This window comes from Ylistrum balloti, unplaced genomic scaffold (genome assembly GCF_031769215.1).
Source record: "Ylistrum balloti isolate Yb309-2 unplaced genomic scaffold, AGI_CSIRO_Ybal_v1 Utg370328, whole genome shotgun sequence".
Taxonomy (NCBI): domain Eukaryota; kingdom Metazoa; phylum Mollusca; class Bivalvia; order Pectinida; family Pectinidae; genus Ylistrum; species Ylistrum balloti.
Window position 1 is genome coordinate 271,609 of NW_026782239.1, and position 27,074 is coordinate 298,682.

At 35.3% G+C, this 27,074-nt stretch overlaps 1 protein-coding gene across 1 annotated transcript; it reads right to left on the reverse strand.

Moving 5' to 3' along the window:
- Window positions 1-150: 150 nt before the first annotated feature.
- Window positions 151-26,976, reverse strand: LOC132553441 (A disintegrin and metalloproteinase with thrombospondin motifs gon-1-like). The gene is made up of 20 exons (XM_060217684.1): window positions 26,894-26,976; window positions 26,062-26,216; window positions 25,533-25,616; window positions 23,115-23,268; window positions 22,678-22,783; window positions 22,185-22,328; window positions 19,765-19,900; window positions 19,171-19,281; window positions 18,438-18,580; window positions 18,010-18,073; window positions 16,532-16,637; window positions 15,871-16,007; window positions 14,699-14,825; window positions 13,512-13,601; window positions 12,835-12,998; window positions 9,252-9,390; window positions 8,255-8,387; window positions 5,124-6,306; window positions 3,963-4,104; window positions 151-1,974 (listed from the first exon to the last, which is right to left on the reverse strand). Exons 1-20 carry the CDS (start codon window positions 26,952-26,954, stop codon window positions 1,850-1,852), a joined length of 3,504 nt encoding a protein of 1,167 aa, XP_060073667.1. The 5' UTR covers window positions 26,955-26,976; the 3' UTR covers window positions 151-1,849.
- Window positions 26,977-27,074: the final 98 nt, after the last annotated feature.

The window sequence follows — 27,074 nt, forward strand, 5'->3', positions numbered from 1 at the left end:
GGTAGCGATGAAGTTAGTGTGAGAATGGCCAGTTGCTCAATTCTTCCAATGATTACACATGGAATTTCTTTTTTGATTTTTATATGATTGTTACGATTACGAATGTCATTAAAACTAAAGAAAAAGGCAACACCAAGTTCTGTTGTTTATACAATGTATAGTTTAATTTCAGTTTTTATTATGGTCAAATAAAAAATCTATTTAGGACACAACTGGAAAGGACAAAGAAAAAAAAACCATGTAATTTCATTTCATATTTGTATATCAACATTTTACAACTTGATAAATATTTACATAATGTACATATATTTTTTATGCACAAAAATCAAATGCTGTTACGGCATTTCATGTAAAGTATTGAATCAATGAATTTCACCTGCCCAATCTGATCTTCATGCTGTGTTTATAGAGGCATCAGATTAGGTAGGTTTCTTTATATCCAATCCCTAGGGGTTGTGTGGCATAACTCATAAGTTGTTACACATGTGCTAATCTTATTCAGAAATCTTCATTCGAATATAAACTTTATGGTACTATCTTTCCATAATTGATGAAAATTAGAGCTAATTCTGTACATGCATGCTACACGTTTGTCTACTATGTAAATTTGATTTCGTTTTTGGATACCTTCATGTTAAATGTATTATTACGACAATCCTAGATATGTGCAAAAATAAAATCAACCCAATGTGTTTGTCGATCCCAAAGTAAATATACATCATGATATTGACACAAAAATAACGATAAACATCAGTCCTGATGGCGTCTGGCTTGATTAATAATTTATGAAGTTTACTTCAAATGTTTACACTGTACTGCGCACAACAATACTGACATCTGTTAATGAATATCCCCATGATTACCCTTCTGTATTCTGCCAAGGGACATATAGCTAATTTAAATATGCACGATTTATTTATTTTTGTTTTAATAACGGAACTTCAGACGATAATTCCGACAGTCAACGCATCCATACGAGACTGACCTTATATCATGACAAGACGTGGGACAAATCAGTGATCAAATTGACGAAACGTTTTAACACGCCTTACTGCTTAGGTGGATGCTGTAAAATATTAAATTGTCGCGAGGTTATTATTTTCCCTTATTCAAATAAAAATAATTGATTTATCACCTTGCTGACAATTTTGGATTTGAGAGTATCAAATCTTTACTGGCCCCTATCATACCTTGTTTCTTGTTGTTTTGTTTGTACTTTAACAAAAAAACAATATCATCGCGAAAATAACGTGTCTGTATAAAACAATACATAAAATAATGAAAATGTAATAATGTGGATACATTTACATGGCATTTACAGTAAATATTAATGACACAGCTTAGCATAAAAAGTATAATTATGACATTCATATCAATCATAATTGGCAGTATTCATATTTTTTTGCAATGTTAAACGATATGGTATGCAATATAGGTAGGTAATCTTTCATCCGGATTTTTTCTATGGGTCATTAAAAAATGTAAGACACCGATTTTTATTCCTTCGATTACCCTCCACAAATCTGTTTTGATCCTATGTTTTCCTGGTATTGAACAGTTCTTCAACAATAGCTCTCTTTCTTTTCTACCACCCCACATGAATTTTAACCTAATTGTTTGACAATTGCTCTCTGCTTTTGTTCCAAATCTTACCTCATCTATTCAACAATTGTTCCTCGTAATTCAACTTGAACTGTTCTTAGAATTGAAAACAACCTAACTATTGCTTTTATCTTCCATAAGTGCCTATCTAACTATTTGACTACTATCCTCATTCCTTTTGACCAAGTATTTACCATCACGTTGGCTGCTTTTCCACAACTGCTATATATAGTTGCTTGCATTTGCCTTATCCCAGCCGTAGGTAACGTTGGCAAGTCCGACAACACACCTTTCTGTAACTCGCGTAGGCACACTTGGACCTTGAGGCTCGTCGCCGACATAAGCGTATTCGATCCTGTACACACCGTGGACCTGCAATGACATCATCAATAACATTCTAGCTATAATTAGACCTCTAATTTACATGACCTTTCTCGTTCAGTTCCATGAAAAATAACATGTTGGTGGTGGTTATGGTGGAAGCGGAGGTGGGCTAGGTCTGTGTAATTAGTGATAACAAAAGACCCTGTAAGATATGTTGTCATTATTTACTGTTGAACCCAAATACAAAGTGAACATGTAACTGTGTATTGTTAATTTCCTAAATCTATTTTTGAGTAATTATTACGCTTATTGCACTTTCGGTTAGGTTTTATAAAGATTCTTTTATAATCTCCTTATTCACTTTGAAAGATATACCATTATATATTTAACTCCTGATCATGCAGATCCCTTTTTCCACAGTGACTTGGTTTAATCGTTTAGAGTTTTTGAGTCGACTACCATTGGATAAAAATCTACAAAGGACCATTACTCTTCATTATCTTAAGAATTCGGTAGGAAAAAAATACAACACACATATCACATGACAATATCATCGATATCGTATAAAATACATGTTATCAAGGACAAAATTATCTAGTCTAGAAAACATGCGTAGTCGCAAGACTTTATGATAGGAATATTTCACCTATTTCCCACTGTATATTAGATGTGATAAATAGAATATTGCACTTGTGGTCACATGATATTGAATTTCTTCCACTAGAATAGTTTGATATGACAACATCTTGTGCCTTAACTTAATGAATCTGATTAACAGAATCAATTTGATACGGGCTCTAATGCTGTATGATGCACAGACAATAACGAGATTTCCCAGGAAGCTCGCAAAGGAGCAGCACAACGGTATGTGACAAGGTATGCAGGCAATAATCGCAGGCAAAGTAGGAGACAAGAGTATTAATCGGGATTACCGTTTGGGAACACAGTAATTAAAAACATGATTAACAAGAAAACTTTAATGGTAATTTTGAATTATTTATCTCTCCCGATAGAAACAAGGACGTCAATAGCATAATTTACTGTAAAATGAACATTACTTTGCTATAGTTGTTTAGTCGCATATACACTTTGGGAACTTTAAGAGTGTTACCTTTTAACAACACAGATCAATTATCGGCCCAAAGAAACAAGCAACCTCCCAGCATGGTCTAGTATAAAGTCCTGTCTTTTTTATGTTCCCTTCGGTAATACAATTAAGAATGCTTTTGTTTCGAACATTCCATGAAACAAATATCAACAACATATTGTTTTTATCAAAATCAACAAGAATTTAGATTTCTTTCTTCATTTTGGCAGAGACTTCAAGTTGTTCCTCTGACCTGACATCCGATAAATTATTATAATTGGTGTATGTTTATCTTTATGAATAAATCAATAATTGAAATAGCACCGAAATCATATGCAAGATACAAAAACAGCATTCAAGGAAAAAGTTTAACGCTTTGTTTAGATATTCTTCAAACTCATCGCTGATTTAAATAAATGTATCAACAATAGCGACAGTATGGTGCCCTTGACCTCAAACTCATTAATCAACACATGTTGAAAATGCGTCACATCGCGATGTTCCTGAAGATATCAGATATGGGCATATTTAATAGATGGAGGTCTGTTCCAAACATACTTGTCGAACTTATTTAACAATATTACGGCGAGGTGACATAACTCATAGTAAGTAATACAACGAAAGTGTAAAGTTCACATTTTATTCCATTAAGTTATGTTTCGCTCTACGTTCAATTACTCGAAAACGTTTGTAAATACCGAAAACGAATGGATAAAGACCAAACATCTGGTTATAAAGGACATGGATCATATCATAGAACGCTGAATCATATATTCCAAAAGATTAACTCAAATGAAACTCGTCATTCATACAAAATGTGGAAAAGTGCGTAGAATTCAGTACTATAGAAAAAAGGTTCCAGCCTCCAAAAGTTTATAGTATTATTAGGTAAGCGATTGTTAACATGGTCACCAGAAGATGCGACACAACATAGATGATGAAACCTCACCTCTAGAACATGGTTTAGGGTTACAGTTCTCTTCACTATTCGGGCGATCTGTTGGACATTTGCTAACATCATCTTTCTCAGGTTCCGGGTGTGTGCAAAACACATTTCGAGTTCGTTTACCTTTACCGCACGAGACAGAACACTGTAATAGAACAGGTGATAAATAATATTGACATAGGTCATGTACAAAATGCACCATATGCTTATGTTGTAGAAGATGTTAATTTCCTGCATTATGATTGTCTGAGACATGCTTTGTTGTTAACTCGTTAAAGCCAAATTATCACATATTATGACAATCTCACCTTTCATAAAGCAGTATATCTAAAGAATAATTCGTTAACTTCCAGAAAACATTCAATATTCCCCGGACTCTATTCTTGGAAGTTTTATTACATAGCACTGGCTGTTGCTCAATTAAGGGACCACAAGAAAACCACCAGAAAATAAAACGTAAATGATAAAATCATTTATTTTCGTGGGATTCAGTTTTCTTGAGTTTCCTAAAGAATCACAAATTCGCGGACACTTTATTTCGTGGTTAAGTATAGCTTAATCAGTCTATGATACTAATTTTAACGATTAGTTGACATATGAATTCATGGATTAAGAGAACCATTGAAAGCAGCGAAAATAATTCCCCTGAAATAATTAATGATTAAACGGTATTGTATTGTCCTTTAATCAAAGACTTAGACGAAAAGAATATTTCTTATACCTGGAATTTTTTATATTTAAAGATTATTATTGGTTTAATGACGAAAATTAAGTTTAAAAACTAAGGAAACATTTATTTCTCATCCTTATACACTGGGCATGACAAAGTATTTTCGTTAATCGGAATCAACAGGGATAAGGTCGGTAACTATTGAAAAAATTGGTGTTTACTGCTGCATTCCGCATTATGCCAAAATTACTTTCTACTGGAAAGTACATTATTTACATTAGTTTTCACTGTTGATACGCTATCGTTGCTTTAAATGACGTTCAAGTTTACAATAAAATTTGAAAATTCAGTCTCACATTGTATCATGATCACCAGTTGTCAATCTGAATAAAAATTATCGATCGAAAAACAAAGCATGCATCCAACAGGTTTAAAACCATTGTGGACAGTGTGATATTATAAAAGTTGACCATACATTCCTACGTAAAACGTACCTGTGACCATTCACTGGACTGCCATTTCTGAAGACATGGAACTCTATTGCATTCTAATGACGCCGGTGGTGACGTCACAGGTCCACAAAACATATGGTCGACTTCTTCAGCGTCTGATGTTTGACAGCTAAGTATAGGGATTTGAACGCCCTCGGATCCACAAGTGTGAGAACAGGGCGACCAATCAAATGTTTTCCATGTGTATGTTGGTGCTGGACACGGAAATCTGTTACAGGCCATTTCTACCTCGGGTCTCTCTTTATCAGAACACATTTCACTTTCAGCATATTCTAAGAACGTACCATTTCCATGGATTTTCTGACAGGTGTAAACCGTATCCAGAATTCCATCCTCACCACAACTCTCACTGCATTCAGTGCTATTTACTACCCACTGATGGGTGTAACATGGAATTCGGTTACATGTTTTTGTAGATTTAGGTCTTGGAATGTCACTGCAGAATTTATTATTAACGGTAATTGTTACACTTTCATTATCAGGTGATACTTGTTCGCATACAAACATTACTTCAAGTATACCGTTATCACCACAAGTGGTGCTACATTCACTCCACTGATATGCTGTCCACCGGTATTGATAGCATGGATTCAATGTGCATGCCCGAGTGGAGTTTGGACTTGGCAGATTATCACATAATTTGCCAGACACAGCCTCAAATGCACCTTCTGACTCTCTCTCACACACATACCACACCCTCTCTACTCCCTCTCCACAGGTAGCACTACAACCACTCCAGTCTGACAAAACCCATTGATATGTATATTCAATGCAAGGCTCTTGAGGACAAGATTTTGAACTGTTGGGTTCCAATTCATTAAAACAAAAGCTATCATCAACTTCTTCAGTATAATTATCTGAGCGTATTCTAATACATTCGACAGTAGCCACCTGCACGCCATCGTCACCACATGTGGTGCTACATTCACTCCAATTGTAAACAATCCACTTATAGATATCTGGAACTGTTTCAGTAACACATGGTATCCGGTTACACTCCCGCGTGAATTTCGGGTGTGGTAGACCGCTACACATAGACATATCTACCTCATCTCCGGTCCCGTTAGAGTTACGCTTCTCACACATGTACCGCTGTGTCTGTGTTCCATTGTCACCACAGGTAGCAGAACACTCAGTCCACTCCACGGACATCGTCCAGTAATACCTGTTAATCAGAGACAAATCAGAACAGATCACCAACACATCTTAGAACATCGCCAATAAGTCAACGAAAGTCAGTGAATTGAAATTGAAACAGCATGTCAATTCGAAACTCATCAAACAAACAAATCATTTTATGAACCAACTAAAGGCAGTCAACAGCCAAACCAGTCTCTGACCGAATGCTCAAAGGAAGAATGTACAAAAAGACTCACAAGTGGGCAACATCTTTTAATATAAATTTAAATAAGATATTGTAGAGCCAAAATGAAAATTGAGAATAAAAGGTCTTTTAACAGAAATCATGAAGGCGTGCAATTTGCCTGAAAATTGGAATGAATTACTGCATTCCAGTGCCATCTAGAGAAAGCAACAAGGAATGTCAGTAACATTTATTCAATTTCATTGTCATCGTGCGTTAGTGTCAACAGCGATATCAAATACAAAAATAAAAGAAAGAATTTCAGTGTAGACATCGTTATTGAAATGTAGTTCCTACGAAGAAACTCTATCTGGGAGAAATCCCATCTGCATTGTCATTTAGAACCTTAACACATAATTGTACAAAAAAGTCACAGAAAAAGCACACTACTCTGACGATGTCGTCTAGTTGTACGTCGGTTGTACAGTCGCTATGGTGATCTTATTGAGAAATATTCTCTCTCTTTGTGCGATATGAAGCTGGACGCGTTTGGTGCTTTTGTTTGCCTGTTGGTTTCTTTGTTTTATACCTTGTTCGCATTTGAGAACGTGACATTACTTAATATTAACCAAGGTTTACATGGCTGGTGTTGTTGGTGAAGCCGTGAACGCTTACCCTTCCGGAACACCTGATATTATTCTCCTTGTACTTTTATCGGAAGTCTCCGTGTAAATCTTTCTCCCTGGTAGTCTTCTCCATTTTCTTTACTAGCACAATGTTATCAGCGTATACGATTCACAACCAACCCTTAACCTAAGATTTGTCAAAGGACAAGAGGAGGAGTTCTGACACTCTTTGATATAATTCCCTTAATATAGTTTCGGACTGAAGATCTTAAATAACACATATAACAGTTTAGGCTTGGCAGATAAATTACCATTGTATAATCAATTCTCAAAACGTTGTACGATCATAAAGAGTTGCTTATATGATCTAAATCATATTAACTAAAATTTTTAATTCTTTTGTGTTTCTTATTCACTAGACAATGCTTTTATTACTTAAATATATAAAGACTTCTTAAGAACATTAGAGTCATGACCTTTCATTTGACAATAATGTCAAAGGATTTCTGACAGTTTGTCAGAAAATTTATGTGGGATGTTTCGACGACTACTTTACAGTCACATGGTTGTGTCTGATATATGGAACATTACTAAAATCAACAGGAATCTGTGACAATATCGTAATCATTATGGACACTGAGCTAGAGCAAGATGGCAATAAAGCCTTAGCGAACAAAGGTCGGAAACATTCTATACATTAAATTGTAACAATGTACCTTAAAATATAACCGAAAAGTCCCGGAGCTGGAGTTCTGGAGCTGTGGGAGATAGCTGTTGAAGTTGAGGTGATACCTATTTCCCTACTAAAAAATATCTTTTACGTACACTTGTTTCTGCCTCGGAAATATTTGCGAACCAAAAATCTAAACTGCTTTTTCGTTATATGTTTTGCTGCTCCTTTTTGCACTATGTCTCGCTTTCCTATCCCATCTTCATTTGATAACAGCTGTTCCGTCAATAAATCTTCCTTAGCTCTGAACCAGCATAAACCATTAAGCAGTAAATGATTTACAAGTCATTCTCCATGTTTAATGTGCTAAACAGTTTCACTAAGTTAGACATAAACTGTAAGAAAATGGGGGCCACATCAAAATTGCAGATTGAATAAAGAATTATTTTAATTGCGCTTTTCATGTTCCATATTACTGTATTCTATTGCTTTATCGTTTTATATCAACACTTACGTGAAAGCACTGCATTGTAACCTTTCACATTTAACAGGTTCGTTTTCTTTTTCTTCCAAGTATTGACAATGATGGTCTTCAACCTTGGTTCCATTATCTTTACTATAACAGCCGTAAATCAGACTCTGCACACCTGCAACAAATATTTTTATAGTACTTATGTGTATTATTTTTGTGACATGAATGTGTTACAAATACATGTTTTAGAGTGTTCGGGTGACTCATGGGTTTTTCTCGGGCATTTTACTTTCCACCCAAAGCGAGTTTCAAGAAAAATTGTCAATATAGCTTTTTCACGATTGTTTTTAAAACAGTTTAAAGTTAAAGTTTAGATGTAAAAAGGTCTCAGTATCATGATTCTGTATCAAAACACAAATACAAAAAGCATGTGACAACCAGAATCCCCTCTACTGCTGCATTACCTGTATGTTACATCGTTATACAAATCCGTAATATTTACATATCTTGTGTCATTAAGTATTATAAGATAATATATCATGCATGTGTTTAAATGTTATTCCTCCCTTTCATAAATAGATTTACTACCTTATTTCCTTCTAATTTATATATATATGTAAATTGTATTGTTTTTCTTTTAAGTATAATTTTAAGATAGAAAACCTATCACAAAGAAATGACACGAGAAAAATCATTTTATAGACTCTGATAATAATATTTGAAAGACTAAAATGTATTGAATTGTGAGGTTATTATTTAGCTTTTGACCTTACGTGACATTACCTATACCGCAGGTAACACTACAGTCGGTCCAGCCTTCATAGCTTTTGACCTTACGTGACCTTACCTGTACCGCAGGTAACACTACAGTCAGTCCAGCCTTCATAGCTTTTGACCTTACGTGACCTTACCTGTACCGCAGGTAACACTACAGTCAGTCCAGCCTTCATAGCTTTTAACCTTACGTGACATTACCTGTACCGCAGGTAACACTACAGTCGGTCCAGCCTTCATAGCTTTTAACCTTACGTGACATTACCTGTACCGCAGGTAACACTACAGTCAGTCCAGCCTTCGTACTTCCATTCGACTAGGTTCATCTCATACGTAAAGTCATCTTTCGTCACTGTGTATGAATACTCGATATTTGCCTCCTCGTTGGCATTTTGTGGATAAACCTATAAATAAAGATATGCATTGTTTTTCACCCATATCGTTCTTTCACTTTCATATTAAAGGTTTTTTTCTCTCCAACCTAGCCTCTGGAAAATTTTATAAATCAAATATAAATGATCATGAATTATGAAAATATTACAAAAATAGAACAAAATGTCATAATTGAAATTATATTAGCTCTACAACAATGACCCCCATGTATGATCTCACTGCCACTGGAGGGTCTTATTTGTATGGTCTCACCGTCATTGGAAGGTGTTATTTGTATGGTCTCACCGTCATTGGAAGGTGTTATTTGTATGGTCTCACCGTCATTGGAAGGTGTTATTTGTATGATATCACCGTCCTTGGAAGGTGTTATTTGTATGGTCTCACCGTCCTTGGAAGGTGTTATTTGTATGGTCTCACCGTCATTGGAAGGTGTTATTTGTATTACATCACCGTCATTGGAAGGTGTTATTTGTATGGTCTCACCGTCATTGGAAGGTGTTATTTGTATGATATCACCGTCCTTGGAAGGTGTTATTTGTATGGTCTCACCGTCCTTGGAAGGTGTTATTTGTATGGTCTCACCGTCCTTGGAAGGTGTTATTTGTATGGTCTCACCGTCCTTGGAAGGTGTTATTTGTATTACATCACCGTCATTGGAAGGTGTTATTTGTATGGTCTCACCGTCATTGGAAGGTGTTATTTGTATTACATCACCGTCATTGGAAGGTGTTATTTGTATGGTCTCACCGTCATTGGAAGGTGTTATTTGTATGGTCTCACCGTCCTTGGAAGGTGTTATTTGTATTACATCACCGTCATTGGAAGGTGTTATTTGTATGGTCTCACCGTCCTTGGAAGGTGTTATTTGTATTACATCACCGTCATTGGAAGGTGTTATTTGTATGGTCTCACCGTCCTTGGAAGGTGTTATTTGTATTACATCACCGTCATTGGAAGGTGTTATTTGTATGGTCTCACCGTCATTGGAAGGTGTTATTTGTATTACATCACCGTCATTGGAAGGTGTTATTTGTATTACATCACCGTCATTGGAAGGTGTTATTTGTATGGTCTCACCGTCATTGGAAGGTGTTATTTGTATTACATCACCGTCATTGGAAGGTGTTATTTGTATGGTCTCACCGTCATTGGAAGGTGTTATTTGTATGGTCTCACCGTCCTTGGAAGGTGTTATTTGTATTACATCACCGTCATTGGAAGGTGTTATTTGTATGGTCTCACCGTCCTTGGAAGGTGTTATTTGTATTACATCACCGTCATTGGAAGGTGTTATTTGTATGGTCTCACCGTCCTTGGAAGGTGTTATTTGTATTACATCACCGTCATTGGAAGGTGTTATTTGTATGGTCTCACCGTCCTTGGAAGGTGTTATTTGTATTACATCACCGTCATTGGAAGGTGTTATTTGTATGGTCTCACCGTCATTGGAAGGTGTTATTTGTATTACATCACCGTCATTGGAAGGTGTTATTTGTATTACATCACCGTCATTGGAAGGTGTTATTTGTATGGTCTCACCGTCATTGGAAGGTGTTATTTGTATGGTCTCACCGTCATTGGAAGGTGTTATTTGTATTACATCACCGTCATTGGAAGGTGTTATTTGTATTACATCACCGTCATTGGAAGGTGTTATTTGTATGGTCTCACCGTCATTGGAAGGTGTTATTTGTATGGTCTCACCGTCCTTGGAAGGTGTTATTTGTATTACATCACCGTCATTGGAAGGTGTTATTTGTATGGTCTCACCGTCATTGGAAGGTGTTATTTGTATTACATCACCGTCATTGGAAGGTGTTATTTGTATTACATCACCGTCATTGGAAGGTGTTATTGTATGTTTCATAAGATGTCGAATTATAGAGGCTCATTTTGTGGCATTAAAACTGTGATTACGAACAATATGAAAAGGTCTCACAAAGTATTTAATAGGAAAAACAAATATTGTCAAATATCACATCACATATCGATTTTCTTGATAAATATGATCCTTATACGATGACTTCACTTTAACGCATTGGATTCGTAAAGATATGGCGAAATTTATCGTTTTGAAGTTGTTGAATTGTAGAAAGTGTCGCATAATGTGTCAGATAGGATTTCTGTACAAGGTTATGTTTCGTTACTAATTTAAAAGATTTTGCCTGATCCAAGGTCGCTTCGCAACCCGCATACAAACAAGGTGAATACGGGTGCTAAAACCACAATTTATCAGACAAATATTTGGGTAGTATTCAGAGATTCTGTAATAAATCAAACGATACTCACAGGAAATGGGGAGGGGGTTCTTAGAGAGAAATAATGAAGTGGACAACATTGAAATGCTTTGATGACAGGAAAAGCAGTGGGTAAACCGCTTGGTTTCATAACAATATTCTGATTTGCTCATCACTTCAATCAATCTAAACAACGATTGAATTTTTATGTCACCTTCATGGAGATTCTGAATGATTTAGTCTTTGTGTTTTACTCCAACGGAAATATAGACAATTCTAGTGAATTGATTGAAGGACAACATTGCAGAAACCTATAAACTATATATTTAAACTGAATATTGCCAAGAATCAAATTTCATCTTTGCGTTATCGCTGTTCTCATGCATAAGGAGATTTATAAATGTATATTTAATAATCACATAAACCTTGCAAATGAACTTTGTGAATGTAAGAATGAAAAAATCTAAAGACCTCTTTATCTCAGGAAATATTGACATTGTAGAACATTAAAGCATCGTGAAGTGATATTTTGTTTCGGTTTGGTTACAATGTCGTTTACAGTTAACGTACTGAAATTGACGCAATCAAATTCTACTACATTGTAACGTTTTGGCATCCACAGTAATTGCTTTTAAACAATGATAAACCGCAATTAGCGCTGAATTAAGATTACTGCTAGAGCATTTAAAAAAAGAAAACAAAACAAAATAAAAAAAAAATAATGCTTTTTTTCTAGAATCTAAATTTTTATAATTTTGTTTTTGTTGAACATTTAAGAACTTTTTCTATATATTATTTAACTCTATTTATTTGGTTGCTTTATCAACTATCAGCAGCCACGGTCCTTTTAAAAAGTTCCCGGAGAAAAACAACGACCTTGGGCTATTACCAGGCGAATTCTTCATGTGAGCCAGAAGTGATAAAGACGGTCAGACGATTTAAACAACCACTCGATCACTGCGGCCCGTCTAAGTGATGGCGGATTCCTTAACACAATACAGTATGAATTTTAAAAGACATAATTGTCCCGGTCGGAAGTAATTTGTGATGGTTATTCTTGCTCAAAGCTAAAAAAAATATCGATAAAAAGACATTCAACACGAACATCGAAATGATATCCGTGCCGTTTTCAAAGACCACAAAGACAGCAAAATAATGTGTCCGCTAATAATACCAACGAAACAGTAACTGAAATATTAAGCAGCAAGTTGAACAAACCATCAAGTGAAGATCCTTTCGCAATGGGCCCATAGATTCCAACGACTCCAGGTTCCATTTGGATGTGTATATGAACCAGGCCCCATTAGCGACAAACTTTTTCGACCGGCCTGGCTTTCCATGTCCATTTAAAGGATATGATCCATAATATGGATCCTTCAAAGCTGTGAAAATAAATAATCTATAAAATACATGCCATCTATATAGGTCAGAGTGAATGGATTTTAACAGACAGTTAAGATAGTCTCTTGGGAGGATCGATTCCGCTAGCTGGGGATATACGTATCATATAAACACATATATCTATTGCTCCAATTGGTTACACAGTTTCAACGAAAGTTAATATACATTTAAGACAGTCAAGACTCGAGACGAGTTGAAATCTAAAACGATGTCAGTGAAACAGGTATTCTCCAATGTTTCCATTACAGTTTACAGATTGTTTGGAAAGACTAGAATTATTCAATATTTAATCACTGCATATCTACTGTTGTCGTTCTGTTGTATATGTACATCTCGTACGAAAACAGAGGTAGATAATGTGTATTCTATCATAACTATTATTTCTGAAACCCAATTCTTCCCTTGATTTAACGAGTTCGCCTTGTTTATACATCTACAGAAATAAAACTTCAACGACACGTGATGGTTGCTATGGTGATGACGTTGACTCTCACCGAGAAAGTGTGCGGATCGCTTTGATTCGGACACGTTGATCCCGCGAGATCCCTTTGGGAGAACTAGAATTTGCTGGTACACGTCATTTCCTGTAAATCAATGAAAATTCATTAAATAGTATAAATTATAATACGGGACCCAGTTTCACGAATCCTCTTTAACTTAAGAAAATATAAACTACCATAGAAGAGCAATACGTAAGTTAAGGAAAATTTAAAATTAAGGTAATTGCCTTAACTTATGTATTGCTTTGCTATGGGCAAATAAGAAAAAAATACATAAGTTAAGAAAGAACTATGAAACGGAAGCCAGGTACCACTAAAGCCTACGTGTATGGTAAGCATAATTAAAAAAAGAAAGTTCAGATTCATATCACCAATAATGACAAGAAAGATCAAAAGTTTTAAACGCATAGGTTAAGATAATCACTTTATCATACACTTCTTTCCCTCTTTCTTTCACTCTATAGTGACGCTAGGTAGTATGAAAATAGAGATATGGAAATCAGGTGCATTATCATTATCATTTTGTGCTACATTTGGCATCGTTTATTTCAATCTGTTCATCATTCCCTCTGTTTTTTTAACATGTTCGCCTGAAACAGTGATAAACTGATTGACTTCAACAATATGTATATTTGTATATTTTTAACAACACAATACAATGTACCAACATGTGGCCTACATCATTATTCGAAATCTTGGGCGAAATATGAAGAAAAAGGCTTTATAGGGAGACGCCTGAAAACGATTCATTGTGGCAATGCAATCATGCTATCACAAAAGAGGTCATTTTCTTATGAAACACAAGAGGAGGACAGAACCAGTATTAAATAAAATACTACGCTTCTTGAAAAGGCTTTACCATCAAACAACAATCAAGATACGTGTTGGAAAAGTGTGTAAAATGATTAATCTAGAGCAATGATTTTTTAATTACTAAATGAAAATCAAAGACGACTTTTTATACTTTAAAGAATAAGGAAAATGATGATAAAAATGATATTACATATTACTGAAAATGACACTAGAATTAGTGAGGAAACGATCAGTATTTAAAGATGTAAATAAAGTCACGATTCATCGTCAAAATTAATTCAAATTAAAAAGCTGATGATCTTATGCAACCCGTTCCTTGTTCTAAACACACATAAACACATTGTTGATATTTATTAGTAGTCACGTACGTCCCGCGTAGGCTAACTTCCGGTGGAAATGACCTTTGACCGTTTTACATTCAGATCCATTACCGCCACACACACCACACGCATCCTCAGATACGGTAGAGTTGATGACGCCATCACAGCCAACTGCCTGAAAAACAAATAACAATAACTCAAAACAGGAGTATTCAATTGAACACTATTGATTATATACAAAACAAATTTCATTTCCTTCAGCATATCAAATTAATATGGTGATTGATTGTATTGATTAGTCAATAACAAGGTCTCACATTAATTTCAAATGATTGAATTTCATGCTATGTCATACATAATGTGAATTCCATTTTCGAAAATATACAGACAAGATAAAATATTAAAACATATCTCAAGTAGATAGTTTTTTACGTAATGTAATTGCGTTTTATTTCATTTAAAACCTCGTGTACAATAGTCATTATATTGTGCACACACTGCAAAGCCAAACAGACTCTTACATGACGCTTGAATCAATAGCAGCTGTACTTGAAGGCAATTAATCACTACTGACTCAGAAACCTATATGAATGGCATGTGTTGTATATATTCTCTTACATAGAGAATAAGTCTAGCAGTCGAAGTGGCCTCCTACATGGACGATTTGACTTGTGAACAGTACAAGCTTTAAAACAAACACTTTACAGTATAAGATTTCTAATATTACTGCTATTCCTTTTAAGTCAGAGCAAAGAGCAAAACTATAACGAAAATAATTAAAACAAGACAATAAGTTGTAGTACAATGTGAAGCATATACCAACATCATAAAGTTAGCATAACTCTCGCATATATGATGGAATGGTGCGTATATGTTCGTACATTACAGGTTATGGTTTCAAGAGAAACAGTTTCATCCAAATACAAAAAACTCCAAAAGATGCACAAATTCAATTAAACTTCGACCGAATCAAAGGAAAAATCAAAAACACAACAAAAGACATTGATCGTATGGATTGTACTTCGTAAATATTGGTCAAAAACTAAAGTAAAATTAAAGCAGATACATTTCATGACCTAATATTGTAAAAGATTTGAATTGAATCGTCAAATCTACTTATTTTCAAGTTAGCGCAAATACAAACGAGGTACGAAATATATTAGCTACTTTCTGACATATGGAAACATTTTGTGGCATACAACGCACACTTTGTGACATACCACACATTTTCCATCCATACAGATCCCGTAAGGAGGGTCATATTTGCAGGGCGATCCGTTATCCATTGGGATGTCTTTAAATGTAGCTACCTCGCCAGTAGTGTTAGATATGCAGGTCAGGGAACATAAAAGATCTTCTGTAACACACAAAGGTCATCAACAGAGACTAAAAATAGTACAAACGTTATTTTGTACAAAGACAAGTAGTAGTTTATAACCGCTCGGTGACTACACTGTCGTGAAACTACTTCATTAACTTGGTGTTTGAGCGTTTCAGGTACCTGTGCTTCATCTTGGCCTTACATCCATTACGCTGTTCTTTCTAAATTATTTTTTATTTACAATATGCTTTATTCGCACTGATGACTTCTGTACGTTTTAAAGACTCTCTTGAATTATTTTGTGAAATTTTCTGACGAGTTTTGTAGCGCTATAATCCAGGCATCGTCACATATTTAATTGACCTCTGGCCACAATATTGATAACAAGCAAATCAGTATATACATCCGAAACCTGATTTAATCTAGAGTAAGCCCGTCATCTATGTTACCAGTACTTAGAAAGTTTTTATACAATACTTATGTTTTCTGAACAATAAACAGATGGACACGCCGGAAATCAAATATTTCCCGTGAGGGACACGCGGTAGATCAGTTCCTACCTTTGTCTGACTGGTAGGGCAGCCATGTGTTCCGGGATGAGCGAACAGGGAGGGAATCTAATACAGTACACTGCAGTCCGCGGATATCGATGTAGGTTGTACAAACCTGTGGATAATATTTATAACCTTGAAAATTAGGGAACACATAACCATTAACAGATAAACCAGAGAATATTATATGGATACACCAAAACATAGACAAAGAAAACAAAACGATTCAACACAGTTTTTTCCGGAAACCAAGCATTTCCTTGAAACACATGGCGTGATGACATTTCTGGCAAAATTAAAAATTGATATTTCAAATCCACAAATACGTAAGTTACAGTTACAGGATTTTTAATCATAGAATACATTCTGAAATTCTAAAGTCATATAATGTAAACCATCCCCAGCGTATCTTGACACATCTCTGATAGAAAGCACTGTCTTCATAAAAATCGAAAGTACTTGAAAGCACTTTCTATTTAATGTATCAAATTTAACACATCTGTTTAGAAAGCTTCCATGAAAGTTATTTAAAGTTTCCAATCAGTAATAGAGATTTAGTTCAATATCCAGGGGGGCAACTGTGATTTAAAATTGAATTAGGATAAATAAAATGCACACATTTCAAAAGGTGAAAAGTCAAAAGAAACGGGCCTACGTCTGCTGCCAGTAGTACGCCAAATATCATCAAAACGCCTCGGATACTGGTTGGAATAGACTTATTTAGATATTTGATGGTGATTGGTCTGTAGGAACACTAAGAGGAAACTACCCTAGTCTAGCAGTGTATATCAGATTCATGTCTCTGACATCGGGGGTCACAACATCACATCGCAATATGTCTGCTTTCTTCAATGAGCTCCATTATTTACATCGAAATAATGTGAAATTCAGGCAGACATGTTTCTATTCAATTTGTTTTACAAGTAATATAACGTTATATTGTAAATTGCCCTATTCCGAAATTTGTCAATATTTCCCCCATCTACAAGAACATTGATACTGATATTGAAATGCGATCCTGATTCTCTTATCTCGCCAAAATGTCCATAATTAAAGGTAAAAACAAAATTTTAAAAACAACAAAATTATTACTCAACGATTATGTTTCATGCGAAACATCTTCTCATAGCATTTTATGACATAACGTCATGATGTGTGAGGTTACTCTTTACATTACAAAATATCGACTGTAAGCATGAAGCATTGTACCGAATTATCGATTGAAAACATGAAAAACTGCACCGACAGATCGACTGATATGAAAAACTGCACCGACAGATCGACTGATATGAAAAACTGCACTAAAAGATCGACAGATATGAAAAACTGCACCAAATGATCAGATTGAGGAGGATGCTTATCTAAACGCCTTTAAAACCCTAGGTATCAAAGCTTTCCATTGCCTGCACATATGGCGATACTCAGGAGGAATGAAAAGAGTATGTATGATTGCGTTTGAGAAATAAAATCTATAAAAAATAGTTTACCTCGCTAGTACAAGTTTCAATTTGTTCTTCCTCCCCAGTACAAAGACGGCCTCCAAATTTTGGTCTGTAAGCAGGTAATACATATAGATATAATAACTTAATCAAACTACACCTTATGTTGGCTATGATGTATTCCTGAACCATACATCGCAATGAACAGTCGTATACCAATCCAATCTGTTCCTAAAGTGACAATTAAACAGAAAATATAATTCATATCTGAAATACGGAATTATTTTCAATTAAAGAACATGCAAAAAACAATATCAAAAACATGACTTCAAATACTTTTGCAAATCACCTAAATGAAAAATCGTTCTTCAATTTCAAATGTTCTTCTATGCGTAATGAATCATGACTCTGGCATTTACACTGCAGTGTTATTTTTCCTTCAAATGGTTGTTTGGTAAATATTGCAGTAGACTTACACTGGTTTGTCACAGCTACGCGCTCTTTGCCTGAGTCCCACACCACATTCATTAGAACAAGAACCCCAGGCTGCCCATTGTCCCCAACCACCGTTGACAGGATCCTTCCGTCCATGATACGTACAAGCTCCTTTCTGACACGACTAAAAGCAGAATTTAGATATCTTTACATAATACCTGTGATTTATTTTACAAAGCAGGCGGGGATATAACTCTATCGTTTAATAGTTTTATATATATACATATATATATAAGTTAGATTGCAATAAACATATACATGCAGGGCGTTATATGGCATGACAAGGCTAGATCATCCGAAGCTTGATCTCAATTTCTGATGTTTTATGATAATATTTCAATATTTTCAAATTGATCATATATATACTCTCATTGTAATAACGCCCATTACATCAATATTTATTTTGACACTTTTCGGACCACCTGAGGGTGCCTTATGATTCCATTGTGATGACTCCAAAAAAGAGAGAGATTCAGCCAAAAATCGCAATTTAGAGTTAATATTAGTCTAGTGAAAGGCTGATAACTCTTCTTACATTTGTAAATATACAAAAGATATATGATAAGAATATAACAATATCCTTTCAAATGGGATTTATGAAACTTGTCGATTTATTGAGTTCATTCCATCTCGCCGGAGGTTCGGCTGCAAAAATATCTTAATTCAAACTCAATATCCACAATGCATACAATATATTATTTGATAAGCCTTTACCTGGTCGGCCCCACACGATGTTCCCTCTAGAGCTCTACCTCTTTTGGTTTTGCAAAGTCTGTGACCACTTCCATCGCTGCACCATAGCTGGGCGCAAAGATCGCCATAGTACTGATAGTTGGAAAGAACAGAAATCGGAACTAAAGTATTAAATAATCAATAAACAATATATTTTCTATTTTTGATTCAAATATAATTCAACTTCAGCTTCATAATGATTACGATTCTGTAAAGTCAGCTTTTTCCATTTCTTTTTTTTTTCATTTTCGATTGCTATAATAGATAGGTGTTAAAAATAATTCCTTAAAAATGCATCTTTTCGCGTAAAGTGTTTGGTAAAACCTTAAAACGTTGAATCCATTGATGAAGCATACTTCACAGTATAATGAACGTTTTACAGATAATGAAGGGTTTGTTTTAAGTGCATCGATTAGTGTTTTTTAACAGAGAAAGTCGAAGGACAAGTTGCCTGGTATGGCAGAACCAACATACGTTTATAGAACAGTGTGAAGCCAAATGGAGGAAATGAATGTTGACAGAAGAGCGGAATAGGTAAGGGAGGCAATCGGATTTAACAACAATGTAATTATATACCGATCTACAGGCAGAGTGTCTTCCGCCGAACTCGTACTGACACTGTTGATCAAATGACCATAGGTCACCTAAAGGGTCAGACACGTGCTTGGAAGTCTCCCGGGTCAGCGGGTTATTGTTAAGACATGTCAAGTGCCTGTAAGAAAATAAATCAAGCTCTTAAAAGGATGATAAAGCTTATATGGAATCTTGAATAAACTTAAAACATACAGATAACTTTGACAGTTCCATATATACTTTGCTTACCACAATACGATGACTAATTTCGGCACGAAAAGACACAAGCAATTTGACCACTGCTCGCTCTAATTTCTAATGTTTTCTGTTAGTTCTCAAAATTCAATTAGTCATTCGTTCAACCTTATTTCCACCAGGGTAACCAATCAGTTCAACATACGAAGAAACCCACGTCAGCTCCATCAAGTGAAGCTGGCGCTAAGCCTAGTTTTACTGTTTCAACCATTCAAACATATTAAAGAAAATTGATCCGAAATTAAACGCAGACAAACTGACAGCCAAGACATCTGATGTATTTTAAATGTTTACTGGCATTTTTTGTCCGATTGGTATCGATCACACAGCAACTAGAAAGGAAACTACTTCAGTGGAGGTCGGAGAGGTGGAGGCAGAAGATTCAGAATCGAATTAGGTTTCGAGTGTGTCCCTCTCACAAACGTCTGATCCAATTAGATACCGGGACCAGGCAGGTGTGCCACCAAGCACGCAGCGTATATTTGGTATATATGTACATCATATTGACTCTATACAACAATTTGTAACTGGAACACAATTCCGGCAAGGGACAAGATATTTTCGTTTCAAATAAATGACACCAATGTTTGTCTTCCTTTTATCTGGTTATTTTTGGAACGTGTAGGCAGGAATCCTGCTTGCTTGGCATGCGAAGTAATTGTAGTCTTGGGATCATTGCTAAATGGACTAGTACATGGTTCAACACACGGTTCGCCTCATGACTTTCAGTTCTATTGACGAATAAATTACAGTTCTACCCTATAATAATATTTTGAAACAATCATATTGCATTTTAATACACTTTTATTTTTTCCCTGACTCTCTTCTTTTTTTTCTTTATGCAATATACACAGTCAGTATTCAAATCACAAGACCTGTCAATTGAAGAATCCATAGAAATAGATATGGAAGTTTAAAGAGAAAATGTAAAAAGCATGTCCAAAAAATATTCTAGCATATATATTTTGCATTTTTTTTTTTTTTTTTAAATTTCAAAAAATTAAAAGAAATGTCAAAATCTAGATTGAAAGGTGCTTTAATAACTTCCGAAAGATGAATTACGATAAAAGCTGTATTTTTCGAAGTCTCACATTTTTGCAGTTTTACCGGAAATGCTAAACTAAATTGATATATATCAAAGGAATTCTATTATTCATGATTTTATCATAAAAATAGCAAAAAGAAAGAAGCAATTAAAACAACATGTTTTACACATTTGCCTAAAATTCGGGGACCGCATCTTCATTTGTGTTATACGAGTTGATGATTCAGTTACTAGTGGTTCTGTGTTTCGCTTTATTGATTGCTTGAATTTTTTTATGTTCCTCGAAGGGCGAACATATAGTCATAGCATTGTCCGTCCATCCGTCCGTCATAATTTTGTGACAAAAAACTGAAAGAGTTATCAATTTGAAACTTCATAGATAGATCGATCTCGATAAGGGGATGTGCCTGCCTCCAACCTGCATAAGTTTTCAGGTTCATCCATCCATTCTACCGATGTTTATAAATGGTCAGTAACCAAACAGGACTGGAATTCATGAAATCGATACAAAATATTAATAATCTTTTCAAACTATAAACGCTCGGATTCAAATTAGAAGTGACTGCTTAAATGATAATTATTCACTGCCTAGCTTAACGATGTGCTAATACTGGTAACAAACCATATATGCATCGAAAGTATGCCACACTTTCTTATCACTGGGGGAACGCGTTAAAATTAATCAGAATATCTTAAATTTTAGACCCATTTCAAACAATAGGCTGAATTTTATTTTTGTTATAAATTGAGAAATAAAACATATCAACACTATGGTCAAAGAATTTTGGAGGATATAGATATAGTGTGGCATATATGGAATTAAGTATTTACATCATTAATTAACATCATTCTCTGTGTCTTAAAATTCTTATATATATGGAAATTTGTGATGCACAAAGATTAAAACGTGGTTTCCGGGTGCAACGGATTAATCATGATGACCTAAGATACCCAATATTTCTCATTTAACCATCTACCGGTACAATCATTGATAAAGGTTGAAAATTGCATGTAATAAAATCATAGACCAAAATCACTTAATCGTTACATCACGTGTATTGGATTAATTTACTTACATCGACGACGCTTCTACATATGAACAAAATGTTGGTAACCTACTTACGGCAGCATTTGGTTCATACGGTCATTGCTGCACGTAGACCACCAGTAATGCTGAAGATTGGACTGTACCATTGGTGCCATGATAGCTGTGGCGTATTGCGCCCCATGACAGGTGTTTCCGTGTCCATCGTGATATAAACCAATGCTGTAACAAACGGAAGTTGCATGTAAACCAGGTAGCAACATTAATATTCATTAAATAGAGATTATTAAATGTGGCTATTAGCTATCAGAAGGAAGAGTTGTTAATACAAGAACGGTAACTCTTTGTTACTATCATTTTAACGAATCTGTAAACACTGCAAAATAATATAGAAATTTCAAAAATAATGTGATAGTTTTAAACATCTTAATCTTCACCTACTATGAACATCTACATGAAATTGGCAACGACAACCAAACAAAAACAGGACATGATAACCATATTCCAGATGGATATTTCGAAAGGAGATTTTGATTGCCTCTTTAACAATTGCAACTTTTTTACAACTTACACGTGAGCGACTTCGTGAGCGACGATAAAAGCGGAAGTAAACCCGTCGTCTTTGACAACTGCGCAGCTCCTGGAAGGGTTACACATACCCGTGATGGGCGCATAGCCTGCAACATGAAGCTGTCATTGGTATACCCAAAAAACGTCGAAAACAAGACGGGATTTATTTTCTTTTATAGTAAACATATACATATTTATTTTTATAAGAAACTGCAAGCTTTTATGTAGGAAAGGCTTTATTTGTGGTCGGTTTATTTTCGAGGTTCAGGGTATAACAGTTGCTGACATGTTTGATTTAGAATGTTTTGTATTGATAGAACACCAAAATGAAGTCATCGTTAGGGTAACATAATAACAAACTGCAACATCGTTTGTTTACGTGAGTGATTTATTTTCATTTCCTTTGTAAGTACTGTAAGTTAAACAACAGCCTCCTACCTGCCGGACCCATGACCGTTCGCGTGAGGAGAACAGCCACATCAAAGTTGATGCCACCGCCATAGTAACGGTTGTTGTAGGCTTGGACTGTTGTCCATCTACAGAAGTTGTCCACTGTTCGTCTGGCATCGGAAGCTCGTATCACCTTTTTCTCCTGTGGATGAGACACAGAAACTTGTAAAGTATCCGAGATGAGCATCTACTCCACGATTAAATGCTCATCTCAGATGCTAATAATATATGAAACAACTATTGCTATTATTGTGATGAAGTGATGGTCATTTCGTACAATGAACGTACGCCCTTTTCCCAATTGTCTAACTGGTAATTCAGGTGTATTTGTCAATTTTTCATATATTTTCTTATAAGAGTGGTTCATTTCCAACACTGTCCTGAGAAATAACTTTCAGACACAAATTTTAACGTAAGATTAATATATACATGCGTTTTGCTTGAAGTCTAGAATCCATGCCGTATATTTTTCAACAAATCAAATACTCCTGGAATGGCTATTTTTGTCAGCGTTGAAAAAAAAATTGAGGCAAAAATAACTTAATTTCATACAGTTATCAGTTAATAAACGTTAATTTTGCATATAAGGAAAACTTTATGCAACGTGAATTTATATCAAGGCCAAAGTGATTTGTCCCCAAATAAGATAAACAAAGTGGTTTGAAATATTACGTTATTCTACTAAATAATGATAAATATGTAGCTGAACCTACATCCTCCAAGGTTATCGTGTTAACAGGTTGAGTTATGTAGACAAACCTGCAATTTTCTCATAGATGACGATGTCAAAATATCAGATCTCTATTTTGTATCTGCAATAAATCAATCCATGTTATCATTTCCGCCTACGAAAAAAAATGACCTAAATCAACGACCATCAATCTCAATTTGTAAACATGAAAGCAATGACGTGATAGTTTCCAACATCAGCAAGGTGGTTTGTTTGCATGGGTAGTTTCCATGAAACGAAACTCTACCTCTTAAATTCATGTAAGTGGCAGTGTACACCCAACGGACAAACGTTGGTCCCATTTTCACTTAGACGTGAATAAATATCCATGTTCTCGTTAATTATGAAAAACGGCTCTTCATATCCTCTGGGAACATGGAAAAATCGCATCAGCGTCTCGATAAAACGGATCTTCTCAAACGAAATCAATATAATGCGAAAAATTGTAGAGAACGCTGACCCTTTATTGCTCCGTTCCTCTCTGGCTCCTTTTTCTTTCAGACAATTTTAAGTACCGAAATGTATATATATATATGTGAGCTATAAGTCGAAAAAGCTGTTATTGTTTGCCAGCTACTTTAATCATTTTTGTTATTCTAAACGACAGTGCAAATTCTATGTCAAAACATCAATATCTATTTGTCGGTTGGACGCCATATAGAATAAATGCAGTTGATATTTCGTATTTTCACAGAATAAAGCAATGCCAGACTGCTTGAAACAGAAGTAACAAGTACATACAAGTACTAACGTGAATATCACTTGCTGTCATAGGTTTTGACGTTGTCATGATGTCATCACCGATGACGTAAACGTGAATCTAATCAATAACAACATCTTGGACTGTTTGTTGCCGTATGGAAGAAAATGGATGGAAATCAGCAATGCGTTCATTTGGTTTTTGTTTTTGTTTTCTTTTGTTTTTTGGGGGTTTTTTTTCAATGCAAACTAATTAATCGGAGTAAACAAATGTGGAAAATGTTTCGGGAATTTTCGTCAGCGCAAAAATTCCGAACTTAACGGATGACGTCTTTAAACGGAAATGAAGTGAAAACAACCAGGAAATCAGACGTGCAATTATCCCACCTGCATGACCTGTTTGGAAACACCAAATTCAATTTCCCGGTTTTTTAAATTTTCCAGTTGCTCAAGAATTATCACATATGCTGAAGAAGTGTCGAACTCGATTTGTAAAGACAGTGCTATTTTTCGTAAGCAGTCAGGAATGAGAGCTTTGTTTTAAACCACTGATTATAGAGTCTTTTGATTCTCCAAGATACCTTTTTCGATTCCAACATGTCGTAAACAATAGAAAACAGACCATCCCGAATCTCATTTCTGTCAAACACATCTGATCAGCTGATTCGGCACTACTTTCAATTTACAAATAGCACCACAAAAAGTAGATACTACATTTATCTGGCAAAAACATAATTGTCACTGAAACTGGAGGTTATGAAAATGTGTATATTATTTGTGTTTTCTGTTTGTATTTTTGTAAAAAAAAAAAAAAAAAGTCCACATTTTTCGAAGTTCACGCTCGAGGTAAAAGCTAAAGTTCCTATGAAACAACGCATGCGTTTGTGCTGAGATAACAACAATATACATATATAGTTTATTGGGAAAATTCTGCCTGTTACTTAGGGGTATATTACCAAATGAACTGATTTACTTACCGTAGCTTTGTCCATCTTTATGATCTTAGATGTAATAATTTCGATGTCTGACGTCAGCGAATCATGTTGATACACCTTGTTGACCTGGGAAAAGAAAAATATATACATATATATATATAAGGAAACTGTTATTATCAAAATAAGGAATATGTCCTCCTCAATCCCTGTTTCCCATCTTCGTCATCCTCCCCCCACTCCCCCCCCCCCCCCTCTCTCTCTCTCTCTCTCTCTCTCTCTCTCCCCAATACTTCAATTGACATAACAAGCCTCCACTCGGAGGTAACGACCATCTACTACAATCGCCAAAACAGATGAGACATTACAAACGCAGATGAAGTATATAAAGATAAATTCACGGGAAGGCAAATGAAAAGAATATTTGATTATGCGCTAATGTCCTTAATAAATACCAAATTCACACTTATTAAAGGAGTTCTAGATCTCGTTATTCATCCACACTCTGTAATACGTCTATATTTTGGGATAAACTATTTTCTGTGGTGTCTAAGGTTTATTTCATGCAACTTACAATATTCATGATGGTGAGGACGTACGTCTTAACTGCCTCGTTGCTTACAAGGTCGACGGTCTTCGTGTCGGTAACGACGAGAACCTCCATGTACTTCCGGCCTCCAGGGGCGGCACGGCGCTTGCGCGATCTCTTTTCCTCTTGGCGTTTTGCATCTTATAGACATAATGAAATGTATTGCACTACCAACCGCATCAATATCGATGACCAAACGAACGAATAAAACAAATATAACTTTAATGTTCATTTGGTGAGCTTTGAAAAGGAAAAACATTCCTTAATCATACATACCTAAATCTTCGTTTGATTCTAAATTGAAAGATTTTATCATGAAACCGGCTCTTAATGTGGTAAGAAAGAGAGCGATAAAGAAATGTATTAGTGATATAAGTATACTCCAATTTTCGTGCCAGATTAAGTCGTAGTCAAAATTTTCCAGTTTCATTGTACAGCGATGATGAGTGTCACCTTAAAATCATTCATATCAAATATCAGCAATCGTCAGTATTTGACGGTTCTGCCAATCTTCTTATACGAAAGACCAAAACAAACATGTTAAGCAAAATTGTGATATAGTTTTCCCATTTCGACAGCACAGTTTAGATGCTTGACTCCAAAAGGGCTTTTATTTAAAATATCATCATCTTTCACTTACATTGAGTGTATGAGATACTCTTAAAATTCTTACCCAAAATGGGCGGACAGTTGTGGTATAACATTTCCCGCTCCGAAAGCCTCGTGACGGGGGCATACAAAGATAAAGTTGTATGTGTTTTTCCCCTCATAATTAAAACAACTTTGGTATAATATATATTTAGATATGAACACTTACCATTATCTATTTTGCATACAGTCAACATGTGGAGTGTGTCGTCTGCTCGTTTCTCGACCATGATTTCTTCTTCTTCTGTCGCAATGTAGCCGTTCTGGAGAGGAAAATTGACATTCAATCTAATGCACGCAATATTATCGTTCCAAGTAAAGATTTATAAATAAACACAATTTTTTAAACA